Source organism: Armigeres subalbatus, chromosome 1, assembly GCF_024139115.2.
Source record: "Armigeres subalbatus isolate Guangzhou_Male chromosome 1, GZ_Asu_2, whole genome shotgun sequence".
Classification (NCBI taxonomy): domain Eukaryota; kingdom Metazoa; phylum Arthropoda; class Insecta; order Diptera; family Culicidae; genus Armigeres; species Armigeres subalbatus.
Genome location: NC_085139.1, coordinates 298,951,252 through 298,972,533, shown reverse-complemented (window position 1 = coordinate 298,972,533; position 21,282 = coordinate 298,951,252). Strand labels below are relative to the sequence as shown.

The 21,282-nt window shown below is 46.1% G+C and overlaps 3 protein-coding genes across 7 annotated transcripts in view; 1 reads left to right on the top strand and 2 right to left on the bottom strand.

Annotated features, from left to right (window-relative positions):
- The window catches only part of LOC134207793 (glutamine-dependent NAD(+) synthetase), a 363,415-nt gene that overhangs the window by 203,880 nt on the left and 138,253 nt on the right, over window positions 1-21,282 (top strand). The gene's annotated exons all lie outside the window — the stretch shown is intronic.
- Window positions 1-21,282, bottom strand: part of LOC134207791 (cytosolic carboxypeptidase 2-like) — a 277,167-nt gene that overhangs the window by 204,496 nt on the left and 51,389 nt on the right. Inside the window, exon 1 of one of the 3 annotated variants that reach the window (XM_062683700.1) lies at window positions 3,176-3,572. The exons of 1 other annotated variant lie outside the window; for it this stretch is intronic. In XM_062683700.1, coding sequence (XP_062539684.1) covers window positions 3,176-3,260 — 85 coding nt within the window. In that variant the 5' untranslated portion in view covers window positions 3,261-3,572. Of the gene's footprint in view, window positions 1-3,175; window positions 3,573-21,282 lie in introns of those variants that run through there. One more of the 3 variants, XM_062683704.1, reaches the window with a different exon arrangement.
- LOC134216283 (C-type lectin 37Da-like) lies at window positions 17,687-18,327 on the bottom strand. The gene is made up of 2 exons (XM_062695215.1): window positions 18,168-18,327; window positions 17,687-18,094 (listed from the first exon to the last, which is right to left on the bottom strand). The coding sequence occupies exons 1-2, from the start codon at window positions 18,288-18,290 to the stop codon at window positions 17,735-17,737; spliced, it is 483 nt and encodes a 160-aa protein (XP_062551199.1). The 5' UTR covers window positions 18,291-18,327; the 3' UTR covers window positions 17,687-17,734.

The following is a 21,282-nucleotide window of genomic DNA, read 5'->3' as shown; positions in this document are numbered from 1 at the left end:
TCATTCTTCCTTTTTCCATCTTTAATCCTCCTTCTTTCTTCTTCCTTCTTCCTTCTTTCTTTTTCCTTTTTCCTTCTTCCTTCTTCCTTCTTCCTTTTTCCTTCTTCCTTCTTCCTTCTTCCTTCTTCCTTCTTCCTTCTTCCTTCTTCCTTCTTCCTTATTCCTTCTTCCTTCTTCCTTCTTCCCTCTTCCTTCTTCCTTCTTCCTTCTTCCCTCTTCCTTCTTCCCTCTTCCTTCTTCCTTCTTCCTTCGTCCTTCTTCCTTCTTCCTTCTTTCTTCTTCCTTCTTTCTTCTTCCTTCTTCCTTCTTCCTTCAACCTTCTTTTTTCTTCCTTCTTCCTTCTTACTTCTTCCTTCTTCTCTCTTCTTTCTTTCTTCTTCCTTCTTCCTTCTTCCTTCTCCCTTCTTCTTTCTTCCTTCTTCCCTCTTCCTTCTTTTTTCTTACTTCTTCCTTCTTTCTTTTTCCTTCTTTCTTCTTCCTTCTGCTTTCTTCTTTCTTTCTTCTTCTTTCTTCTTTCTTCCTACTCCTTTCTTCTTTCTTCTTCTTTCTTGCTTCTTCCTTATTTTTTCACCCTTCTTGCTCCTTCTTTCTTCATTCTTCCTTATTACTTCAACTATTCGGCCGAACGGCATTCGGCCAAATGGCGTTCGGCCAAATTACCCTTTCGGCCAAATGGCATTCGGCCAAATGACCCTCAACCCTTGAAAGAAGGCTTCCGGGCCTCTTGAAAGGAGGCTTCCGGGCCTCTTGAATGGAGGTTTGCAGGCCTCTTGAAAGGAGGCGTAGAAGGATGCTTCCAATCCTCTTGCAACGAAGCAACTGAGATTTTCGCAAAAAATAAATTCCATGTCTCTCAATTTGAAGACTCTAAATTTTAGTTCAGAAGCATATTCTTAACATATTATTCAACATTTTGCATAGAAGTTTTTTAAATTTGTTTATTCGTTGTTCTGTTCTTTTTTATCTTTTGTCCCACAACCCTTCGTCCACTGTCGTGGTTGTGGATAGAAGGATTCAATAGTCTCTAGTTACCGATCCACATGCATATTAGGTACAAAATTTTGAAATAAAAAAATATACATATATCAAAACTTTTTCAATAAGTTTTGATTAAAACTGATTAAAATTCGCCATTATGCATATTTGACCGAGGTACTCCCTGGGCCCGTCGAAGGTACCCCCAGGGGTACATGTACCTCAGGTTGAGAACCGCTGTTATATACCAATACACTCAACTTGATAAATAGAAGTGATGACACGAAAATATGATTTAAAAAAAAACTATTCATAACGAATGAGAGAATAAAAGTTCCTTGCCTAACAAAAGGGAGAAATGGGTTAGTTTTCTGGCTTACCCTTACATGAAAAAGCCATGAATGCATAATTAATATAATGCTGATTTATCTTGCTGGTAGGTGTGTCAACATTTGAAATGTTTTCTTTGGACAGAAAGCTTCTTTATAGTTTATTTGCCACGCCGCTCCGTACAATCCTGTTTCCAATTAATATGTAGTATTGCCCATATGGTAAAAACAACGTAATTGAATGGCTCAACAAATCTTACTTATTATTCATACAGCTAAAATAACAACTACACCAAATGACCTTATGCCAAACGGCCGTAATACCAAACGACTTTATGTCAAACGAAGAGCTCATACGGCCGAACTGATAATTTGGCCGAAAAATTGTTTTGCTTCAATAGACCATCTGTCCGGAAATGTCGTTTGGTCGTTATTTGTCATTTGCTACGTATTCAGCCAAAAATGTCACCTCGTTCGGCTAAATGGCCCTTTCTGCCAAACGAGCATTTCGACCAAGCGGCCAAACACATTTTTCGGCAATATGAGCAGTTCGGCCGAACGACACTTTCGCCCGTATAAACGTTTTCGATCAAATGACCATTTCTGCCAAACGATCATTTCGGCTAAATGAGCTATTCGACCAGACAACTTTTTCGGCCGTACGACATTATCGGTCATATGTCTATTTCACTCAAATGATTTTAGGCCAGACGAGGTTCGGTCTAATGATTTCTTCGGCAAAATAAAATGTTCGGTCAAATAACTTTCGGCTTTGTGGCCTTCGGCCAAACGGCCCTTTCCCGTACAAAAAGTTGTTTTCAACGTAAAATTCTTGGGATTTCAATGCGCACCTGAATTCTCCAGAAATTCGACAGAAATTTACTCAGGATTTGAACAGCCCTGGTAAGTTTTGGGATGATAAAATAGGAAATGTAACAAAATCAGACAATTTTTTATTTTCATCAGTTTATGCCTTGGAAAGATAAAAAATGTGAACGGAATTTTTTGTCGAAAAGACTTACAAAATGCTTGACAGGTACTCAGAAATGTTCATAATAAACCAGAGGCGGTGAAAGTTATTTCATGAAAAACATTGATGTTTATATAAGGAGTGACAAAATTGGGTTAATACTGTATATGTTTAGTTTAATAGAAATGGGAACAGTTCCCCTATGACATAAAAAACAATTTATCGAGTTCGAGTTATCAATTTTTTATTGAACTGGACCCAGATGTGACCAAGAATCGAATTCGCCGTCTCCGGGTTGGCGGTCCTACGTCATGGCTCGCAAGGCTAACTGCAGACCGATTATTTGACTATCAACCGTCGATTCACTGCACCAGACGACGACCCAACAAATTTCATGGACACCTTCACTTGCCATGCGCCGTTGTTGTAGCAGCCGTAGTCAGTATCCATGGGTATTGTCGGTATGTGTACAACCGACATGCCTCTGGAGCATCCACGCTGTCAACAAATAAACGGAATGTTTATAGCCATCGTATGGTTGTGCATTCCTGGCAAATGTTTCAAAACTAAACTCCCCCATTTCGCTTTGGTTCGATTCTTTCTTCGCGCTGACCTCATCAGATAACTCAACCCTCGTGCACAGTAAGGCAGTATACTGCCTATTCCCCCCTCCCCAATACCCATTGAATCACAACAATGTTCGACAAATTTCTCTACGTTTCGCTGAGGCATTTCGCAGCTCGCTGCGAAGCGGCCAATTTTTCAGTTTCAATAATAATAATAATCAATTTATTGATTAAATACTAATTTCCGCGCTCCGCGTTGACTACACGACCGACCTTCCTTCGCCATTCTGATTTCTGGCCAACGGGAGACGCTAATTGATCATCCGGTTTCTTACCTTTGGCAGCGAGCGTGGCACAAACCGGAAACAGCTGCGTCTGAAGGCATCTCACACGATCTCCGGCCGTCATTCCCCAGCTCATGCTTTCCCCGTCGCCAATGATTGACGGATGTTACCGTGCGGCGCCGCGCTCTCACTGCTTTCTTCGCATCCTTACGGTGCTGCACCAAGTCATGGTGGCGCCAAAACTAACATCACCACTTTGTTGCCTAATTAATAGTGCTCTGACCGCGACACTTCGACCACGACAGCGACGACCAAAAACCGGACAACACACACCGAACGCGCGTCACTCTCTTCGGTACAAACTGTGCGGGGGTGGAACAACAATGCTGGAGGTTTTTCACGCGCGCGAATCAATTTCACCGCCCGGTTCGAGTCATGTTTGATCGAGGATTGCCCGAGCGGGCGGCCGTGCTCCGCTTTCGAGCAGAGCCAACCCTGCGAACGAACTTTCAACCTGGTGCAGCAACCGCATTATCGGTGATTGTTGCAGAAAGAGATAGTGTCGATGGGGAGCGAGAACAGGCGAGCGAGCGGGTTGATTGGTCCCAACTTGGTTACCTTTCTTGGGGGAATTGTGTTGGCATTAAATGTTGAAGGAGAGTTTTGAAATTTGTTTAGTTTTTTGACGTAGGATTGCGTGCTTCGGGAAGATAGGAGGGTCACTCTGCAGATTCTAATTTGAGACCGTCACGAAAAATGGTCAGGAAGAATGGGCTAATGATTCAGCCGTCTTCCGACCGATCTTGGAGATTTTAATATCAATAGATTGTAGCTGTAAGATGCGCGGCTATAAAGCAAGACCATGAGGGTTGCTGGGTTCGATATCCGGTGCCGGTCTAGAGATTTTGGAAATGTTCTCAACTTTCCTGGGCATAAAAGTACCATCGTGTTAGCCTCATGATATACGAATGCAAAAATTGTAACTTGGCTTAGAAACCTCGCGGTTAATAACTGTGGAAGTTACCAGAAGCTGTTGGAATCAGGACACATCGAAGAAGAGGATATAATGGTATCATTCGACGTAGCGGCATTGTTCCCTAGCGTTCCAGTGAAAGATGCTCTGAATCTTCTAGAGGATTGGCTGCTAACACAAAGGACGGAAACAACATGGCGAGGAAAGGTGAAGATGTACCTAAATCTGGCAAGGCTATGCATGACGGAGAACTACTTCACATTTCGTGGCAACTACTACAAACAGACGAAAGGAGCACCCATGGGAAATCCGCTATCACCGTTTTTGTGCGAACTGTTCATGGCGGTTCTGGAGAACAACCTACAAGAACAAGGAATACTACCCCAGAAGTGGTGGAGATACGTCGACGACATTTTCAGCATCATCAACCGAAAGGATCTACCCAGGATTTTGGAAGCGATAAACAACGTGCATAAGGACATCAAATTTACCTTCGAAGAGGAAAAAGAAGGTAAACTACCTTTTTTGGATCTACTAGTCATCAGGGAAGCAAATACAACATTGAGCCTCGAAATCTACAGGAAGCCCACGAACACCATGAGAGTCATCCCATATACATCGAACCATTCGTACCAACATAAAATGGCAGCATTTCATCACATGATCCACAGGATGCAGACGATACCCCTGAGCGAAGAAGGAAAAACGAAGGAACTACAATACATCTTGGAAACAGCGAAGATCAACGGATACCAGGAGAGGACTATACGAGCGATCATCAACAAGAAGGAAAGGACCCTACGACGAAATGGACATACAACGCTGACACCGATAGAGGAGCCGCTGAAAAGAGTTTCGGTCCCATATGATAAACACATCACCAACCAGCTACGCCCTCGACTAAGGAAATTCGAAATCGATCTAGTATTCTCCAGTAGAAGCAACCAACTCAAGTCTCTATTGGGTTCAACGAAGGATAAAGTAGAAATGTTGAATAAGGCAGGCGTTTATAAGATAAGTTGTTCCCAATGTGAAAAAATCTATGTAGGCCAAACAAAAAGATCATTAGATATAAGGTTCAAGGAACATATGGCGGAAGTGAGTAAGGCGAAAAGAGAAAACGATAAGGGATTACATTACGAATTTAGATCTAAGGTAGCAGAGCATGTGTATAAGGAAAATCACCCAATTACGGCATCAAATATTAAAATCTTAAGAAATGTCTCTTCCCCATGGAAACTCGATGTAGCTGAGAGTTTGGAAATCCACCGACAGGTACAAACAGCGCTGTTGAATAAGGATCAGGGAAATGGCAGCTCTTGGCTCTTCAAGTTTCTACCTAAACAATAAATTAATTTACTGTATAGGTAAATAAAGTAGGCAAATAAGATTAGATTAGGTACCTAGCGTAGTATAAATAGTGTAAGTTGCGATTGTTTTCTTCAAGTCGAGTCAAGTACAAGACACTGAAGACGACCACACAGTTGTGGTCGAAATACGTATCTGCAAAGATAACGAAAATTAACTGGTGGAATTAAATGGACAGAACTTAATTCGTCTTAGACGGTTTAATACATTCCACTAAACGAGCTTAATATATTTTTCTGAACTGTGGAAGTGCTGAATGAACACTAAGCAGCGAGGCGGCAATGTCCCAGTGGGGGATGTAATGCCAATTAAAAGAAGAAGAAGAAGTAGCGTTTGAAAATGGTTATGTCATAAAAAACTTGCATTTAGAAAATCAATATAAAATTCTGAAAAAAAAAATATGAAATTTAAATTCATAAAAGAGTCTTAGGACTAAGGACTGGATATTCCTGCGATATGTAATACATGTTGCAGTGTTCCAGACAAATTGGATTGAAAAATAGTTTATATATATTTTTTTTAATATTCGCTCCAAAAACAAACTTCTTGTAGAATGCCTGGAGACCCATAGAGTTATATACCAATCAACTCAGTTCGATTGAGGTGATGTCTGTGTGTGTATGTCTAAGCGTAAAACACGTGCAAACTCACTCATTTTTAAGCACTTATCCCTCACCTTACTTATTCTGCTCGCAACAAGTTGCATTCGACGTGAAATCCTTACCCATTGTTTCCTAATAAGCTCAAAAGTTATGGACATAATACTATAATATTTTTTTATAACACACGAGAAAGACTTCATCACCGCTAGGTGGATTAATCAGGATGGATGGGTTATATATACCCAGGCCACCATTTGCTTCAGCAAAATTATTCATCAGGATGTTGGCTTTGTAGGAAGAATATCTTAGGTCAAGTTTGATAATACCCTGAAAACCCAGATATCCGAAACCTTGGGAAGATTTCGCTTCTGAGAGCATGCAAATGAATTTGAAATGTTTAAATCCTAAACCCAATGTTTGTGAATACAAAATCTTCAAGTTGCTCCAAAACGTTCTTGAGTTCAGTTCATAGTCTACCAATCATGAATTTTGCAATGTCCTCATGATCAGTATATACCAAATCCAAATTATTTTAGCTTGTGAAAGTAATAAATGAAATCGTATCGGTTCAATGAACCTGCTTGGATGTTTAGCGATGCACGGATATATCGTTCTGGACGTTTTGGAGACCCTGAAATAGTTTATGTTTATTCAAAACTCGGCAATTTCATGTCTTATGATCACATAGGTATGTTTGGACATATTCTCAGCTTAGGACACTTAGTTTCCTGACATGATTTCTGATACATTCGAGGATATGTAATTCAGAACAGTTCTTTTCATACTAGTTTTGGCAAGATCGGTTGGCTACATTCAAAGTTAATTGCCTATATGCCGGGTATTAAGCCACCCGGAGTGGAAATTAATTACTATGTCTGAAACTTGATTATGCATATGTACAACATGTGATAGATTTTGTTCGGAAAAGGTATTGGAGGGTAACCGTCCCTTCGGTGGGCTTTGATCCCACGACCCCAGTTCGCTAGACAGGTGCTTTCCCTTCTAAGCTACGAAGGACCTCCATCGTCCACCGCAGCTTAGCGGGTACTGATGAAACCAGTACCCCACTCCACTGACCAAGCGTTAAAATCTCCTGCTATGACGACCGGCTTACGACCCACTAGGTCAGACGATAGCCTATCTATCATCTGGTTGAACTGTTCTAATGGCCACCTTGGAGGGGGATTTTTTATCATAAGCAATGGAGGGGGAATCTGCTCAACAGACATCCTGGGTTGTCCAGGAAGTGCGGGGTTAGGGGCCACCTCCAACAGCAAACGAGGGAGGCAGGACTGCATCCTCGACCCGCTAAACCGTTTCCATTGCCAACCAGAAAGTAATGCTTCAAAGGGGGGCCAGTGCATAACGCACCCTCGAGGTTAGCTGCGTGTCCTTGCAGCATCGAACATCGTGACTCGCTTTTTTAGAAGAACACCATGGTATCGTGCCAGCGCATTGCCGGCTTTCCAGGTGGCCTTACCACGCCCTATGTCCTCGGAAGGTGGGAAGGGTCGACTTCGCGCCTGCTTCCCTCTGCACGACTGGTATCAAGAATGATGATGCCGCGTACACCCCAAATTTACCTTTCTGCGATAGAGCCTATTCGCCAGCACACAGAGGGACTTGCCGACGCGGTGCCTACGCCTGCCCCAGCCTTGACGAGGACCCTTTTCCGTCCTCGGGCTCGGAACCCGCCCGGATGAACGACGCCGCGAAAGCGACGATATCATGTTGTTCTTCGCGCGGCCACTTGTTCGATAAAAGGATCGAGTTCGACCACAGGGCACTGGTATGACCCATGAAGCCGACTCCGAGCCCTTGGACCACCTCTTATTTGCGCCTGAACTAGCCATCCCTCGAGTCCACGCGCCACCTTCTGTGTAGCTCCGAGACGATTTGGACGATAGCCGATAAAACGGCGTTCCAGCCAACTTCATCTTTACACATCCTCCGGACTAGGTTGTCCGGGGTAGTGTCCAGACCACATGTGGCAAGCATGTGGTCACGCATTGCGCGAAAACGTGAGCACACGAACAACACGTGTTCCGCCGTTTCCTCTAAACCAACGCACACCGGACACTCGGGCGAGGCCGAGTGTCCGAACCGGTGTAGGTACTGTCTGAAGCAACCATGACCTGTAAGGACCTGGGTCAGGTGGAAAGTGATTTCCCCATGGCGCCTCTTGATCCACGTACCTATCTCCGGTATCAACTTATGTGTCTACTGGAACTGTCCCACGCACGCTGCCATTTGACTATTGAGGCCAACTTGACAGTCCTACGGATGCCTCTCGTGCCGCGCATTTCGAAGCACTCTATGTCTTCACCGATAACGATGTCAATAGGCATCATACCGGTGATGACGCAAAGTGCATCGTGCGACACGGTACGGTACGCGCTCGCAACTCTTAGGCACTTTTACTTTCTAACTTCGTTCTGTAGCAGTTAATACGCAGGGCCGTGCCCCAAGCTGGCCCCCCATACCTCAGTATGGACAGAGCAACGCTAGCCAGAAGCTTGCGCTTGCGAGCATAAACCGCAGAGCTATTGGACATCATCCGGGACAATGCCACTATAGCTGTGGAGGCACGCTTGCAGGCGTAATTGACGTGGCTATCAAAGGTGAGCTCAGGGCCGGATTTATGGGGGGGCCGGGGGGGCCGTGGCCCCGGGCCCCCACAAATTTTATGTACCAAAACCAACCTTTTTTGTACATTTTGGGGCCCCCACAAGCTGTCGGCCCCGGGGCCCCCTTCCGGCTAAATCCGGTCCTGGGTGAGCTTATCGTCGATCATTACCCCCAAGAGTTTGATGGAGCGTTCAGAGGTGACCGCGCAGTTGCCTGCCCTTATCACCGCTTGTTACTCCGACTTTCGGTTGTACACAACAACCACCTCAGTCTTGTGGTGAGCCAGTTCTAACTTCCTGGAACTCATCCACTCCTCCACAATTGCGATCGAGTGGGCTGCAGTCAACTCCACCTCTTCGATCGATTCGCCGTAGACCTCCAGCGTAATATCGTCAGCGGAGCCGACGATTACCACGCCCACCGGGAACTTCAACCTCAAGATACCGTCGTACATGACGTTCCATAACACCGGACCCAGTATGGAACCTTGCGGAACCCCTGAGGTTATGCCAACGCACTTCCGACCCGCCTCCGTGTCGTATACCAGTACTCGATTCTGGAAGTAGCTTCCGAGAATCTTGTACAGGTACTCGGGAATTCCAAGACGCAGGAGCGCATCTGCAATAGCTGCCCAACTGGCACTATTGAAAGCATTCCTCACGTCGAGAGTGCACAATAGCGAACTCCCCTCCTCTTACGCTGGATAGCTAACTCCGCGGATTTAGTAAACGACAAGATAGCGTCTACGGTCGATTTACCCTTTCGGAAGCCAAACTGGTTACTCGATAGACCATCTGCACCCTCCGTGCGTATAAACTACCTTTTGAGGATGATCTTCTCGAGCACCTTACCCGACGTATCAAGCAGGCATATTGGTCTATATGCCGACGGATCCCCCGGTGGTTTTCCCGCCTTTGGCAATAGGACCAAGCTCTGCCTTTTCCATGCTTCAGGGAAGACTCCCTCGTCCAGGCATCTCTGCATGACAGATCTGAACATTTCGGGAGCCTCAGCAATGGCCACTTTGATGGCCAGGTTCGGAGTACCATCCGGTCCTGGCGCCTTACCTACACTAAGGGACTGTGCAATCCCCGCAAGTTCCGCCACAGTTACTCTTCCCTCGTCGGGCCACCCTGGCCCCTGGCAGCTCCACAAAGGGAGGCCAGGGACTTGGTCGTGACGTGGGAAGAGCCCCGCGATGATCCTCTCCAGCATCTCTGGAGACCGCTCTGTAGGGGCCATCGCCCCACGTGTTTTGGCCATTACGACCCTATAGGCGTCACCCCATGGATTCGCGTTGACACTTTGACACAGGCCCTCGAAGCAGGCTTTTTTGCTTGATCTAATCTCAGTCTTCAGAGCGGATCTAGCAGCCATGAACGCCACCCGTCGTTCAACACGCTCCTCTTCTGTGCGTGCTCGCTGCATCCGCCTCCTTGCCTGTAGGCAGGCGCGGCGCAGATTCGCAATTTCTTGAGTCCACCAGTAAGCCGGTGGCCTCCCATTCCTAGGGTGGACTTTCCTAGGCATGGTGGCATCGCATGCACGCGAGAGTACTGTTACCAGCTGCTCGCCGCTCAGACCGAGAGTATTGTGCTCGCGGCAGAACGCTTCCTTAAACACCTCGTCGTCGAAGTATGATGTCTTCCACATTCTTCCGTCCGCTGAATGCTGGTCGTATAGTCCATACTGTAGCGAACCGCCAGGTGGTCGCTGTGAGTGTAGCCATCATCTACCCTCCAGTTCGAACAACTCGTTTGGCCAGGGCTCCAGAACGTAACGTCGATAATCAACTCGGCCCCGTTCCAGCTGTAGGTACTTTTGGTACCGACATTAGCCAAGTCCACATCCAACATGGCCAGTGATTCCAGCAGGATCTGCCCCAGTTGATTCGTGGATCGGCTTCTCCATTCCACGGCTTAAGCGTTGAAGTCCCCCGCTATCACCACCGGCCTAAGCCCCATCAAGTTACCCGTCAAGCAATCTAGCAATCGACCGAACTGCTCGATCGACCATCGAGGAGGCGCATAGCAGCTGCAGAAGAAGACCCCGTTGATTTTGGCAATGACGAAGCCCTCGTGTGTCAAAGACACCAACTCTTGGACCGGGTATTTCCCCGTTGTCCATATCGCCGCCATTTTAGACCCATCGGTGACCCAATTACCGTTCCTGGCGGGTACCCGGTAAGGATCTGCTATGATGGCAATATCCGTCCCCCATTCAGCAACTGTCTGACACAGCAGTTGTTGGGCTGCATCGCAGTGGTTCAGGTTTTGCTGCGTTACCTGCACTGTGATTTTGCAGCACGCTTAAACGATGGACACATCGAACCCCCCATGGGATGCTTGCTGTTCACAGCTTTGCTAGAACAAATCAAACAATTGGGAGGGTTCGTGCAGCATTGTGCCTTATGTCCCTCCAATCCGCAGCGTCGGCAGAGATCGCTTCTGTCAGGGCCTTTGCAGTCCCATTGCCCGGTTCCAGGCACTTGAAGCAAACTTCGGGTTGCTCATATATGCTCACAGGGCATACCGACCACCCCACCTTTACGCTCCTTAACTTGACTACCTTGGAGGCGTCCGCTGCAGATAGCCGAACCAATGCTACCTGTGTCCCTGCCGGACCTTTCCGTAGCCGAACGGCTGCGGTGGGCGCCTCCACTTCACACTGTCGCCGCAGTGCCGTGACGAGCTCTTCGACTTCGGTGATCTCGTCCAGGTCTTTAACCCTTAGGTTCACCTCCGTCGTGTGTGCCCTCACCTTGACCGTCTCGCCTAGGACTTCCTCCGCCAACTTCTTGTAGGCGGCGCCCTTTTGCGAGACGCCCCGCTTTAGCTCGAGGATCATTTCGCCCATCCGGGTACGTCTTATTCGACGCACGTCGGCGCCGAGTTCACCGAGCTTGACGTCACTCCTCATCGCTCTCAAGACGTCCGAGTACTTAGCCTCGTCCGTTTTGATGACTAGGGCATCGCCCCTGGAGCGATTGGTGCCTACCCTAGACTTCTTGCTACCCTCATTCGCCTGGGCCTTCTTTTCGGCCCTTGACGTCTTCGGTTTCCTCTTGTTCTTGACCAGGGTCCAGGAGGCGTCATCCCCATCTATTTCCCTGGTCTGGGGCGTCTGAGAGCTCTCAGCCTGCCGTAACCCCTTACCACCGTCTTTCCTGGGTGGACGGACCTTTCCAGGTCCTTCCTCCCCCGGTTTTGGAGGTACCTGGCCGGGGTTCAGCTTCCCAGCCCCACTACCCTTGTTCGGGGTAGTAAACCTCCGCGTTTTGGAGCGGCTCCCAGGGAGCTCATCCCCTGGAGACTGTCTCCCCCGTTTTTGTGTCTGCTCCGTTGGAGCAGTCACCCCCGACGTGCCCGCGAATACTTGAGCCCCAGTTTGGGTAGACTTTGGCACCACCGCCTTCGCTGGCACGCCCTCGGTCGATTCGACCTTGCCCAAATCCGCGAATTCTTGGGCCTCAGTCTGGGTAAACCTCGACTCCACAGATTTCACGGGTTCGCACTTGGCCGTCCCGACCGCCGTTTCCAGCTTGGCGTACAACATCGACTTTGGAAGTTTCAGCAAGCTCCTCTTGAGTTCCTTACTGATATTATGCTTCGATGACGCAAAGTCGATGATGGCGTCCAGCTGTTCCTTCGCCACCTCGAAGGCCGAAAGCCCATCGCGTTTGCGGTTCATCGCTCTCACAAGCCATGGGCCGTCTATAACTTCTACCGGCGGAGCCTGCGAGATGGTTAAGTGACCCACGCTGGCGCTGCGCACTGAGCTGCCGACTTTTGCCTCTGGCCTCCTGGGCGGAGACCTGAACAACCCACCTCTTGCGAAAGGGTTGTCGCCTACACTACTACCATTAATTGAAGAATTGACTTGGTTTTCCATTTTGGTCCCCCGAGTTGCTCGGGAAAAGAGGTCCACCACGCCAGAGCCCAGCATGACGCGGTAAGGGACAATTACTGTGGATGGTGCCCAGGTACCCCACAGACTTCTTACCACAACGACGACACAGGTTGCTACGGTCTGGGCCCTTACAGTTGAAGGACTTATGTCCCAACTCTAAGCACCGATAGCACCTGGCCACTGAAGGCGGCTGGAGTTTGCTCACTGGGCATACTGACCAGCCTATCTTCAACTTCCCCCGCTCCATTACCTTTTTGGCTTCCGCAACCTGTAACCTAAGGTAGGCTACCCGCGTGCCAAGATCATTTCACCGGTCTTGGTGCGTCTGACGCTCCGCACGTCCTGACACAGCGCCGAAAGCTTTTCGGCCGCCCGCATCGATTTAAGGACTTCAGCGTACTTTGCCTTATCAGTTTTCACCAATAAGGTCTCTTTGCGGGTCGAGATGCGTTCGACTTCCGCTTTGCCCTACTGACCAGCTGGCAGGGATTTTCGGTCCCTTGTGCTGATGGCACAGGCTGGCTGGTGGTTTTAGGGGACGGAAGACAGCCTAGCCATTAGCCCACTCGCCCAAGAGAGTAGAATGTCAGACTGCCAGCCCTCGCATTCATATTATTACTATATTCAAGACAAGGTCCGTTAACACGCGGCCAGAATGCCATAATCAGGATGTTGCTGGCATTGATCCTGATGTGCCAATTGGCACTCCTTGGGCTCCTGTGTGCTTTGAGCGGCACACGGTCGCTTTGATAGGGCCTGCTTGCGGACACATGCAGCTTTCTGTAGAGGTTTAACAGAGCCCGCTGCCAAGCCCCACCACGTCCTAGTCTGGCCCCCTAACTCGCAGAGGCCGTGGGAGAGGTCGTTAAGCCCTTGGACATAGTCCCTGCTGCCCGTGCCCGTTCACTTTTCAAATGACCTATTCGGCCAAATGTCCTATTCGGCCAAGTGATCCTTTCGGCCAAATGACCCTTTCGGCCAAACGACCCTTTCGGCCAAATGGTTTATTCGGGCAAACAACTTTCGGCCTAGTGGCATTCGGCCTTCCCCTACTGATGGTATCCACAGGTAGGCTGCCACAGTTTATGCCTTGCAGAAGCATACCTTTTTGAATAATTACCCCCTTTTTTTCTCTTCTCAAATTACAACCAGAATCTGAGTGCATCTCATTGAGGAAAGATTGATGTGACATTACCGACTTCTTTGGTTCGCTTCGGAATTAGACAAGAACAGCAACCTGTTCTCCCAGGTTGGTGAAAGCGAGCAGTTTGCCATGTTCGCCGAAGCAATGATACTCGTGGAACACTACACCACCGTTCTGATGCAACCATTGGTTGGAACAAATCGACGATTTGTGGGAGAGATTTAGCGAGAACTTGATTGAGCTACGATCTCATGAAGAGTTTGAAGACGAAGAGAATCAATATGGGTAGTTGCGCAAACAGATGAGTGATCGCTATTACGAAGCTAAAACATTTTTGTTGGACAAAAGCAAAGCCCTTCAGGCCCCTCCGGCACTTCTGGAACAACCAGCGGCAGGTGTTGTTGATCATGTCAGATTACCGTAAATTCATCTCCAAACGTTCAGTGGTAACATCGATGAATAATTGAGCTTCAGATACTTGTTCACGTCGCTCATTCACTGGAGAACCGATTTGCCAGAAAGGGAGGAGCTTCGATTCCAGTTTGCTGTCCCATCGATTGAACCAGGAGTTCCTCTGACGAAACGTCAAATACTTTCCTACTTTTGCAATATTATTCGATCCATTTGGCTTGATTAGTGCCACGACTTCGTCAGCCAAGATTTTCATGCTGCAACTGTGGACTTCGGTAAACGGAGAAGTTAATCGGTTAGGCTGGGATCAGCCCGTACCTTCGATGGTGGGTGAGTATTGGAAACAGTTTCATGCAGGACTCTCTCTCTTGAATAAAATTCGAATCGATCGGTGTGTAATCTTGCCCTGAGCAGTTTTGGTGGAGCTACACTGTTTCTCAGATGCTTCATGCAAGGCGTATGGTGGGTGCATTTACTTACAAAGTCAAGACTCCAGCGAAACGACTATGGTACGGTTCTTGTCATCCCGATCTATAGTGGCTCCACTACGCTGCCAATCTATTCCTCGCTTAGAGCTCTGTGGTGCCGTTCTGTTGTCGCAGCTATACGAAAAAGTAAAAGAATCAACTAGATTGACGGTCCAAACCTTTTCGGGGCGGAATCAACTTGCGTGTTGCGTTGGATAGAATCACCACCAACAACATGGACCACGTTCGTTGCCAACAGAGTGGCAAAAATCCAAACCCTTACGAAGGGTTGGAATTGGCGACACGTTCCTGGTACGGACAACCCAGCTGACCTTATATCGCGCGGAGTATCGCCCGAAGACATAGTTCACAATGCACTTTGGTGGGAAGATCCGAGTTGGCTGAAGGAGGCACCCGAATTATGGCCTGGAGGCAGCGAGTCAAATAGGGAAGCAGGAGAAGAAGAAAGGCGCTGTATATCTCAAGGCAGAATTCAATGAAATGTATATCGGAAGGTTTGGGTCGTACTCAAATTTAGTTCGTCGTAGAGCTTACTGGCTTCGCCTCATGGAGCTTTTACGAAATCCCACAGCAGATGGTTGATTACCGGATTCCTAACTACAGCTGAACTGCAGAAGGCTGAGAAAGTAAAACTTTGTGTCGTTTGTGTCAAGAAGATCACCATTAAGATAGTTTCATACATTCATTTGCAAGGATGGACTCATCAGAGTTGGAGGGCGACTGCGAAATTCTGAAGAATCAGAATATACCAATCATCCTGTTGTTTTACCAGCACAGCATCAGCTGGCCCGGTTGATTCGGCGCCATTTTCACGAACGCTTATTGCATGTGGGCCCACAACTGCTGCTAGCGACAGTTAGATTGCGATTCTCACCTCGCGTCTTTTGCACCAAGGCCGTTCACCTTATTCTTACAGGCCTTGAAAAGGTTACGAGTGATTTGGCTAAGGATGGTATACAATGGCATTTCAATCCGCTCAGCGCCCCACATTTCGGCGGGCTTTGGGAAGAACCATCACAAAAGTGATTCAATTATTCTAAACATCGGTCTCAGCCGAAGATTTCTCCACGCTTTTGACACAGATCGAGGCATGTCTAAACTCCCGCCCTTTGATACCGATGTTCGATGATCCAGACGATTTGGAATCTTTGACACCAGCTCACTTCTTAGATGAATCATCGTTGCATGCACTTCCCAATCCCGAGCTCACCTCCATACCACCGAATCGTCTAAAGTATTATAATTTGATGCAGCAAAAACTACAACTATTCTTGATGAGATGGCGCAGGGAATATTTGAATCAACTGCAAGGAAGAGCGAAAAGATGGATACCAGCAGTTCCAGTTGAGGTGGCATGCTTGAAGTAGTGAAGGACGATAACTTACCTCCGATGAGACGGAAATTGACAAGAATCATCACAATACATCCGAGCGAAGATAATATCGTTAGAGGTGTGACCCAAAAAACTTCTTCGGGGGAACTGAAACGTCCAGTTGAGAAAATTTGTATGCTTTCACTTCGAATCAGCCACGAAGAAGAAAAGGGGGGATTGGATGGTGGGTTTGAAAGTATTCAAAAGTATAAACACGTTGTTTCTAGATGGCCCCAAAGGCGTATCTTTGAAAACAAATCGGTTCTTTCAGGGCCACTATTCCATACTATTTCAATATTTCAAAATTGAATATATTACTCTTTACGTAATCCTACGTCCAATTGGTAAGTCGTGTCTCGGATACAACCTGCTACTTTCTTCTATCCCATTCATTTTTTTACAGTTGAATTGATTCTTGAGAAAGGTAAAATCTAGCTAAAAGTGATTAACTTCAAAAAATTTATCGCCAATGCTGCCCCCTAATGCTGGTGGTGTCTATTTTGTTTGTGGAAAATTTGTTTCATTTCACTCGCACACGACCCGCCAGCGGGAACAGCACAGCACAGCTCGGAGTAGGTACTATGGTGTTATTTTGCCATCAGCACAGGTTGGTCATAGAGGAGTTAAGCAGAAACGAAAACACACGTGTGTAGGTGGTGGAAATACGAGACGGAATGCGAAAAGAGGGAGACACCTTGACGGGGGTTGGGGGTTTGTGTTTCCTTACGGAAAGGATTGATAGACACACAGACATCTGAGTGGAATGCCTTCGTCTATACTGGTTCTGGGTTGTGAACTCGGTGTATTAGGCTTTGGCGGGCTGTTATTTTAGTCTAGATTGATTTATTCCACAATTTGTTTTCAAAATGCTTGTAGAACCACGAGGGGCCCTCCTTAGTCGTGCGGTAAGACGCGCGGCTATAAAGCAAGACCATGCTGAAGGTGGCTGGGTTCGATTCCCGGTGCCGGTCTAAGCAATTTTTGGTTTGGAAATTGTCTCGACTTCCCTGGGAATAGAATCGTGTTAGCCTCATGATATACAAATGCAAAAATGGTAACTTGGCTTAGAAACCTCGCAGTTAATAACTGTGGAAGTGCTTAATGAACACTAAGCTCGCGAGGCGGCTCTGTCCCAGTGTGGGGATGTAATGCCAATAAGAAGAAGAATAGAACCGCGGTTCCACTACAATAGTTTTTGTGTTGTTTTTTGATTTTGAGCACTAAAATGGGAGATAACTGGCATTTTTGAGCCGAATTAAGTACTCTATTTGGCTAACGTCATGCATTTGTCATTGTCATCCAATCATTCAGCAGACTGATGAAACATGAACGTGTTATCTGATCGATTAGTTTAGAGAAATACAAACTTACGCATTTGTACCGCCTGCAAACAGTTTAACATTCTTTTGCTTGAAGTTTTTCTTGACCAAAACTCAGACATCTTTCTCTTAGTAGCTGGGCATTTTAGCGCTAGGCCACAAAAAAAACGAAATAATTTTAAGATTTTGAGAATTGAGAATTCCGGATAATTTAGGAATCAAACAATTAAGGAATTAAGTAATTGTACGATATCGAGTAGTATGAGGAGCAGATGTATCTGTGTATGAAGAGCAGACAATAATCTTTATGATAGAAACACGCTACGAAAAGCTTGTTTTGATGATTTTTCCTATCATTCTTGGACTATAGTCGGACTGCCAATATGCAGAATTTATTTAAACATTTCCAACTCTTTCACAAATAAAATATTTGTTGTGTCTGCATTCGGCGGTGTTCCATCGCCATTCATTAGAATCAGTTTTTAAGATAAGTTGCACACAATTGCCTTGTCTTTGACTGTAGCGGTCGTTTGGATTATCGTTCCAATTGAACCACGTAATCCTCGTACCCGTCGAATACCAGTGGTAGTTTTCATCATCACCCAAATCGTTTCCGCCGGTCCAGAACGTAGTACCGTTACCCTTGTCGGTGCTCTCAATAGCTTTTACGATTGCCATTTGCGCGTCCAGATTGACCACAGTCACTAGCCTAAGGCCAAGGTAATGGCAGTATTCCATGGCCTTGTACCAATTGCTCTGAAAAATCGTGAAAGTACGTTGATTCAACCTCAAAGTTTTTCCATTACAATAATTATGCAACATAACCCACCTTAAAGTTTGGAATGACATATTTATTGGCTCCATCACACTCGGCGTGTAACTGCTGAGTTGGACAAAGGGCAATCGCCAGAAGTAGCGCTGAGAAAAGTAGCCTGATTCGAATGCTCATCATGCTGACACTGATCCAGAAGTGCAACTAGTCGATCGAGACGCGAAATTGTTTATGTTTAAAACCAAACAACGGTGATAACTGATCCTCGGAATTTGATTCGTTTGTATTAATAACACGGTGCCTTGAACGAAGTGAACTTTTACCTACACTTACGTAAGAACATGCCCATTTAATATTAGTTCGGTCTACTGTGTTGTCTTAATTATAGAGACTAGGGCTGCAGCTCATCTATTATTCGGTTTTATAATTTTTTTCTGCACCTCACCATATTTCAATTTTTTTGTTTCATCGATTCGAAAGATAATTTTGGAAAAATGGATTTATGTGGTATATTTCTAATTTTATTTTATATTTTAAACTTGTTATTGCACCTACATACTAATTAATGTTCAATCAATGCTCCGAAATAGGCATCTAAACTTTTTTTTTAATATGTAACACCGTGTAATGATTTTCTTCTTTTTTGTTAGCATCACATGTTCCACTGATTGGGACACAGTTACTTTGCAGTTTAATGTTCACTTATCATCTCCACAGTTATTGCCTGCTAGGTTTCAAAGACACGGCGCTATATAACAGTTCCATGTAGATAGGAAATCAAGTAAACATGGGACTGTTATTAATTTATGGGCAGTATACAATTCTAATCCAACTAACATGCTTGTTATGTGTTCTGCATGATATAGGTCTCAATTCTTCTGATGTGACACATTCATCAACTATTTATTATGCGAAGTTCATTTAAAATTCGAATCATATGAACTCTTGAATCGAAATCCGTCCACAGTGTACGGATTTCGGTCCATGAAATCTAAATTCGTACACCTATTTTATGATTTGATATCGCGCCACAATTAAAATCTTGTATTACATTGTAAATTGTTTAGCACGTACCTTTATAAGCCACCAATAATGTTCGTTTTTGGGTGATCACATATTATTCACTTTACCGCTGTACGAAATTCGGTCCCTCACGGTATTAGTTGGATCATGTTAGGTCAGACCGGATTGGTTTATTATACTGATTGTGCGTATAAGTGGTTGCTAGTCTTTGATTGACCGAAGCAGTAAATGAATTCATGGAACGCACGTTACCTAAGCTCCTATAGTCCTTTGAGTACTGTCCTGGAGAAGGTGCTACAAAGCATGAATGGAACTAACATCCGATGGAGTAGGATCTGCGACTCTTACACTTCAGTGGGCTAGTAGATACCAATGACTAGCGATGTACAGGTGAACAGAAGATCTGTCGAAGAATAGCGAAGAATAGAATACTAAGAAGGGATGAGCGTAACTTGAGAGTCGCCCCCAGACATCAAGGGCGAAATGATGGCCGCCTGCTGCCTTAAGTGCCCCAACGGGGGCAAAAATACTTATTTTACTTGACGGACTTGACTACTGAGCGTGCTCGACTTGACTCTGATTGTCCTGGATGGGAAGTATACAAATCTTCTGGATACCTCTACGAAAAGTTCCATACTGCGTTCGAACGATAACCACTCGAATGATGTCATCGGCGCCTGGGTATATCTCCGTCACTCGTCCCATGTGCCACTGCAACGGAGGCAACTTGTCTTTTTTCAGTAGGACTATCGTTACAATGTGAAAGTTGTCTCTTCTCCTCGTCCACTTGTTTCGGTTGTGAAGGTCCGACAAATAATCTGTTGACCATCTCTTCCACAAGACTTGACTGAACCGCTGAACTTGACTCCATCTACTCAACTGAATTCTTGTATTTTTTCTCTAGGCAGGCAGCTAGAAATGCTTCAGTTGTAAAATCTGCTATCATCGCTATATAGACTGCTGTGACTATTAGGCAGACGAATACGCACAGGTAACACTTAACAGTAGCCATCTTGCGTAATGCTTGTCGGACGTTGAACATATCACTAGACGGTAGTTCATGCACTACAGCTGCTACCGACGGCGTTTCCTCAAGCGTAACTGAATCAAACTGCTGTTCTGTGTCATCGCTCATCTTCGGCCATGTACTGGAATCCTCTTGAAGCCACTCCGGTCCATTCCATCAAACAGAATTCTCGGTAAGCTGTAACCCAAGTAACCAATAAGCACTATATTCCGCCAAATCGGACATATAGTGCTACTTTAATGCTTATAAGTTCTTAAATAGCCATAATATAGTGCTAATGGTTACTTGGGAATGGTGTCACACCGCGCGAAATAATGTCGGCCGGATTCGCAACTCCAGGTGCATAGTTCCAAACACCTTCTCTGGTGATGTGTTGAATTTCCGATACTCTGTTGGCGACGAATATTTGCCATCTGGACGGATGAGACGAAAGCCAGCACTTCACGATCATGGAATCAGTTCAGAAGTGTATTCTCGCTGGAATCTGAATGCTCTCTGCTACTGACTCGTACAAATGCGCTAACAGCAGGGCTGACGACAACTCTAGTCTTGGTATCGATTGTCGTTTCTTCTTCTTGCTCCTCCAAATGCGCTACTTTGGATTAAGCCATCAGCAGACGAACTGTAGTCCTGCAGTCTCGTGTAACACATCGCAGATAGATTGCTGATCCGTATGCTTCCTCCGAGGTGTCACAGAATCCGTGTAGCTCACTTGAAATCACATTATCGTCAAGTGCGATCCAGCGGGGAACGGAAAGTGCATCCAGTCGATTCAACTTTGTCCGGAACTGTAGCCATTGTGACTGCAGATCTGCGCTCAACGGTTCATCCCAAGAATACTTCTTTTTCCAAAGCTCTTGGAGAAACATCTTCACCTGCACAATCACTGAACCTGCTAATCCGTACGGATCGAACAAACGAGCGGAGTCAGAAAGAACGATACGCTGCGTAATAGGTAACGACTGCTTCCAGAGTGGCATTTTGAACCAGAACTTATCCGTAGTACATAGTCCAAAGGTCTTCACGGTAGACGACGAATCGATGTCTAAAAGTTCTCGCTTGTCTCGCAAATAACTTGGAATTGCCTATAAGATTGCTGGCTGATTAGAGTGCCACTTCCGG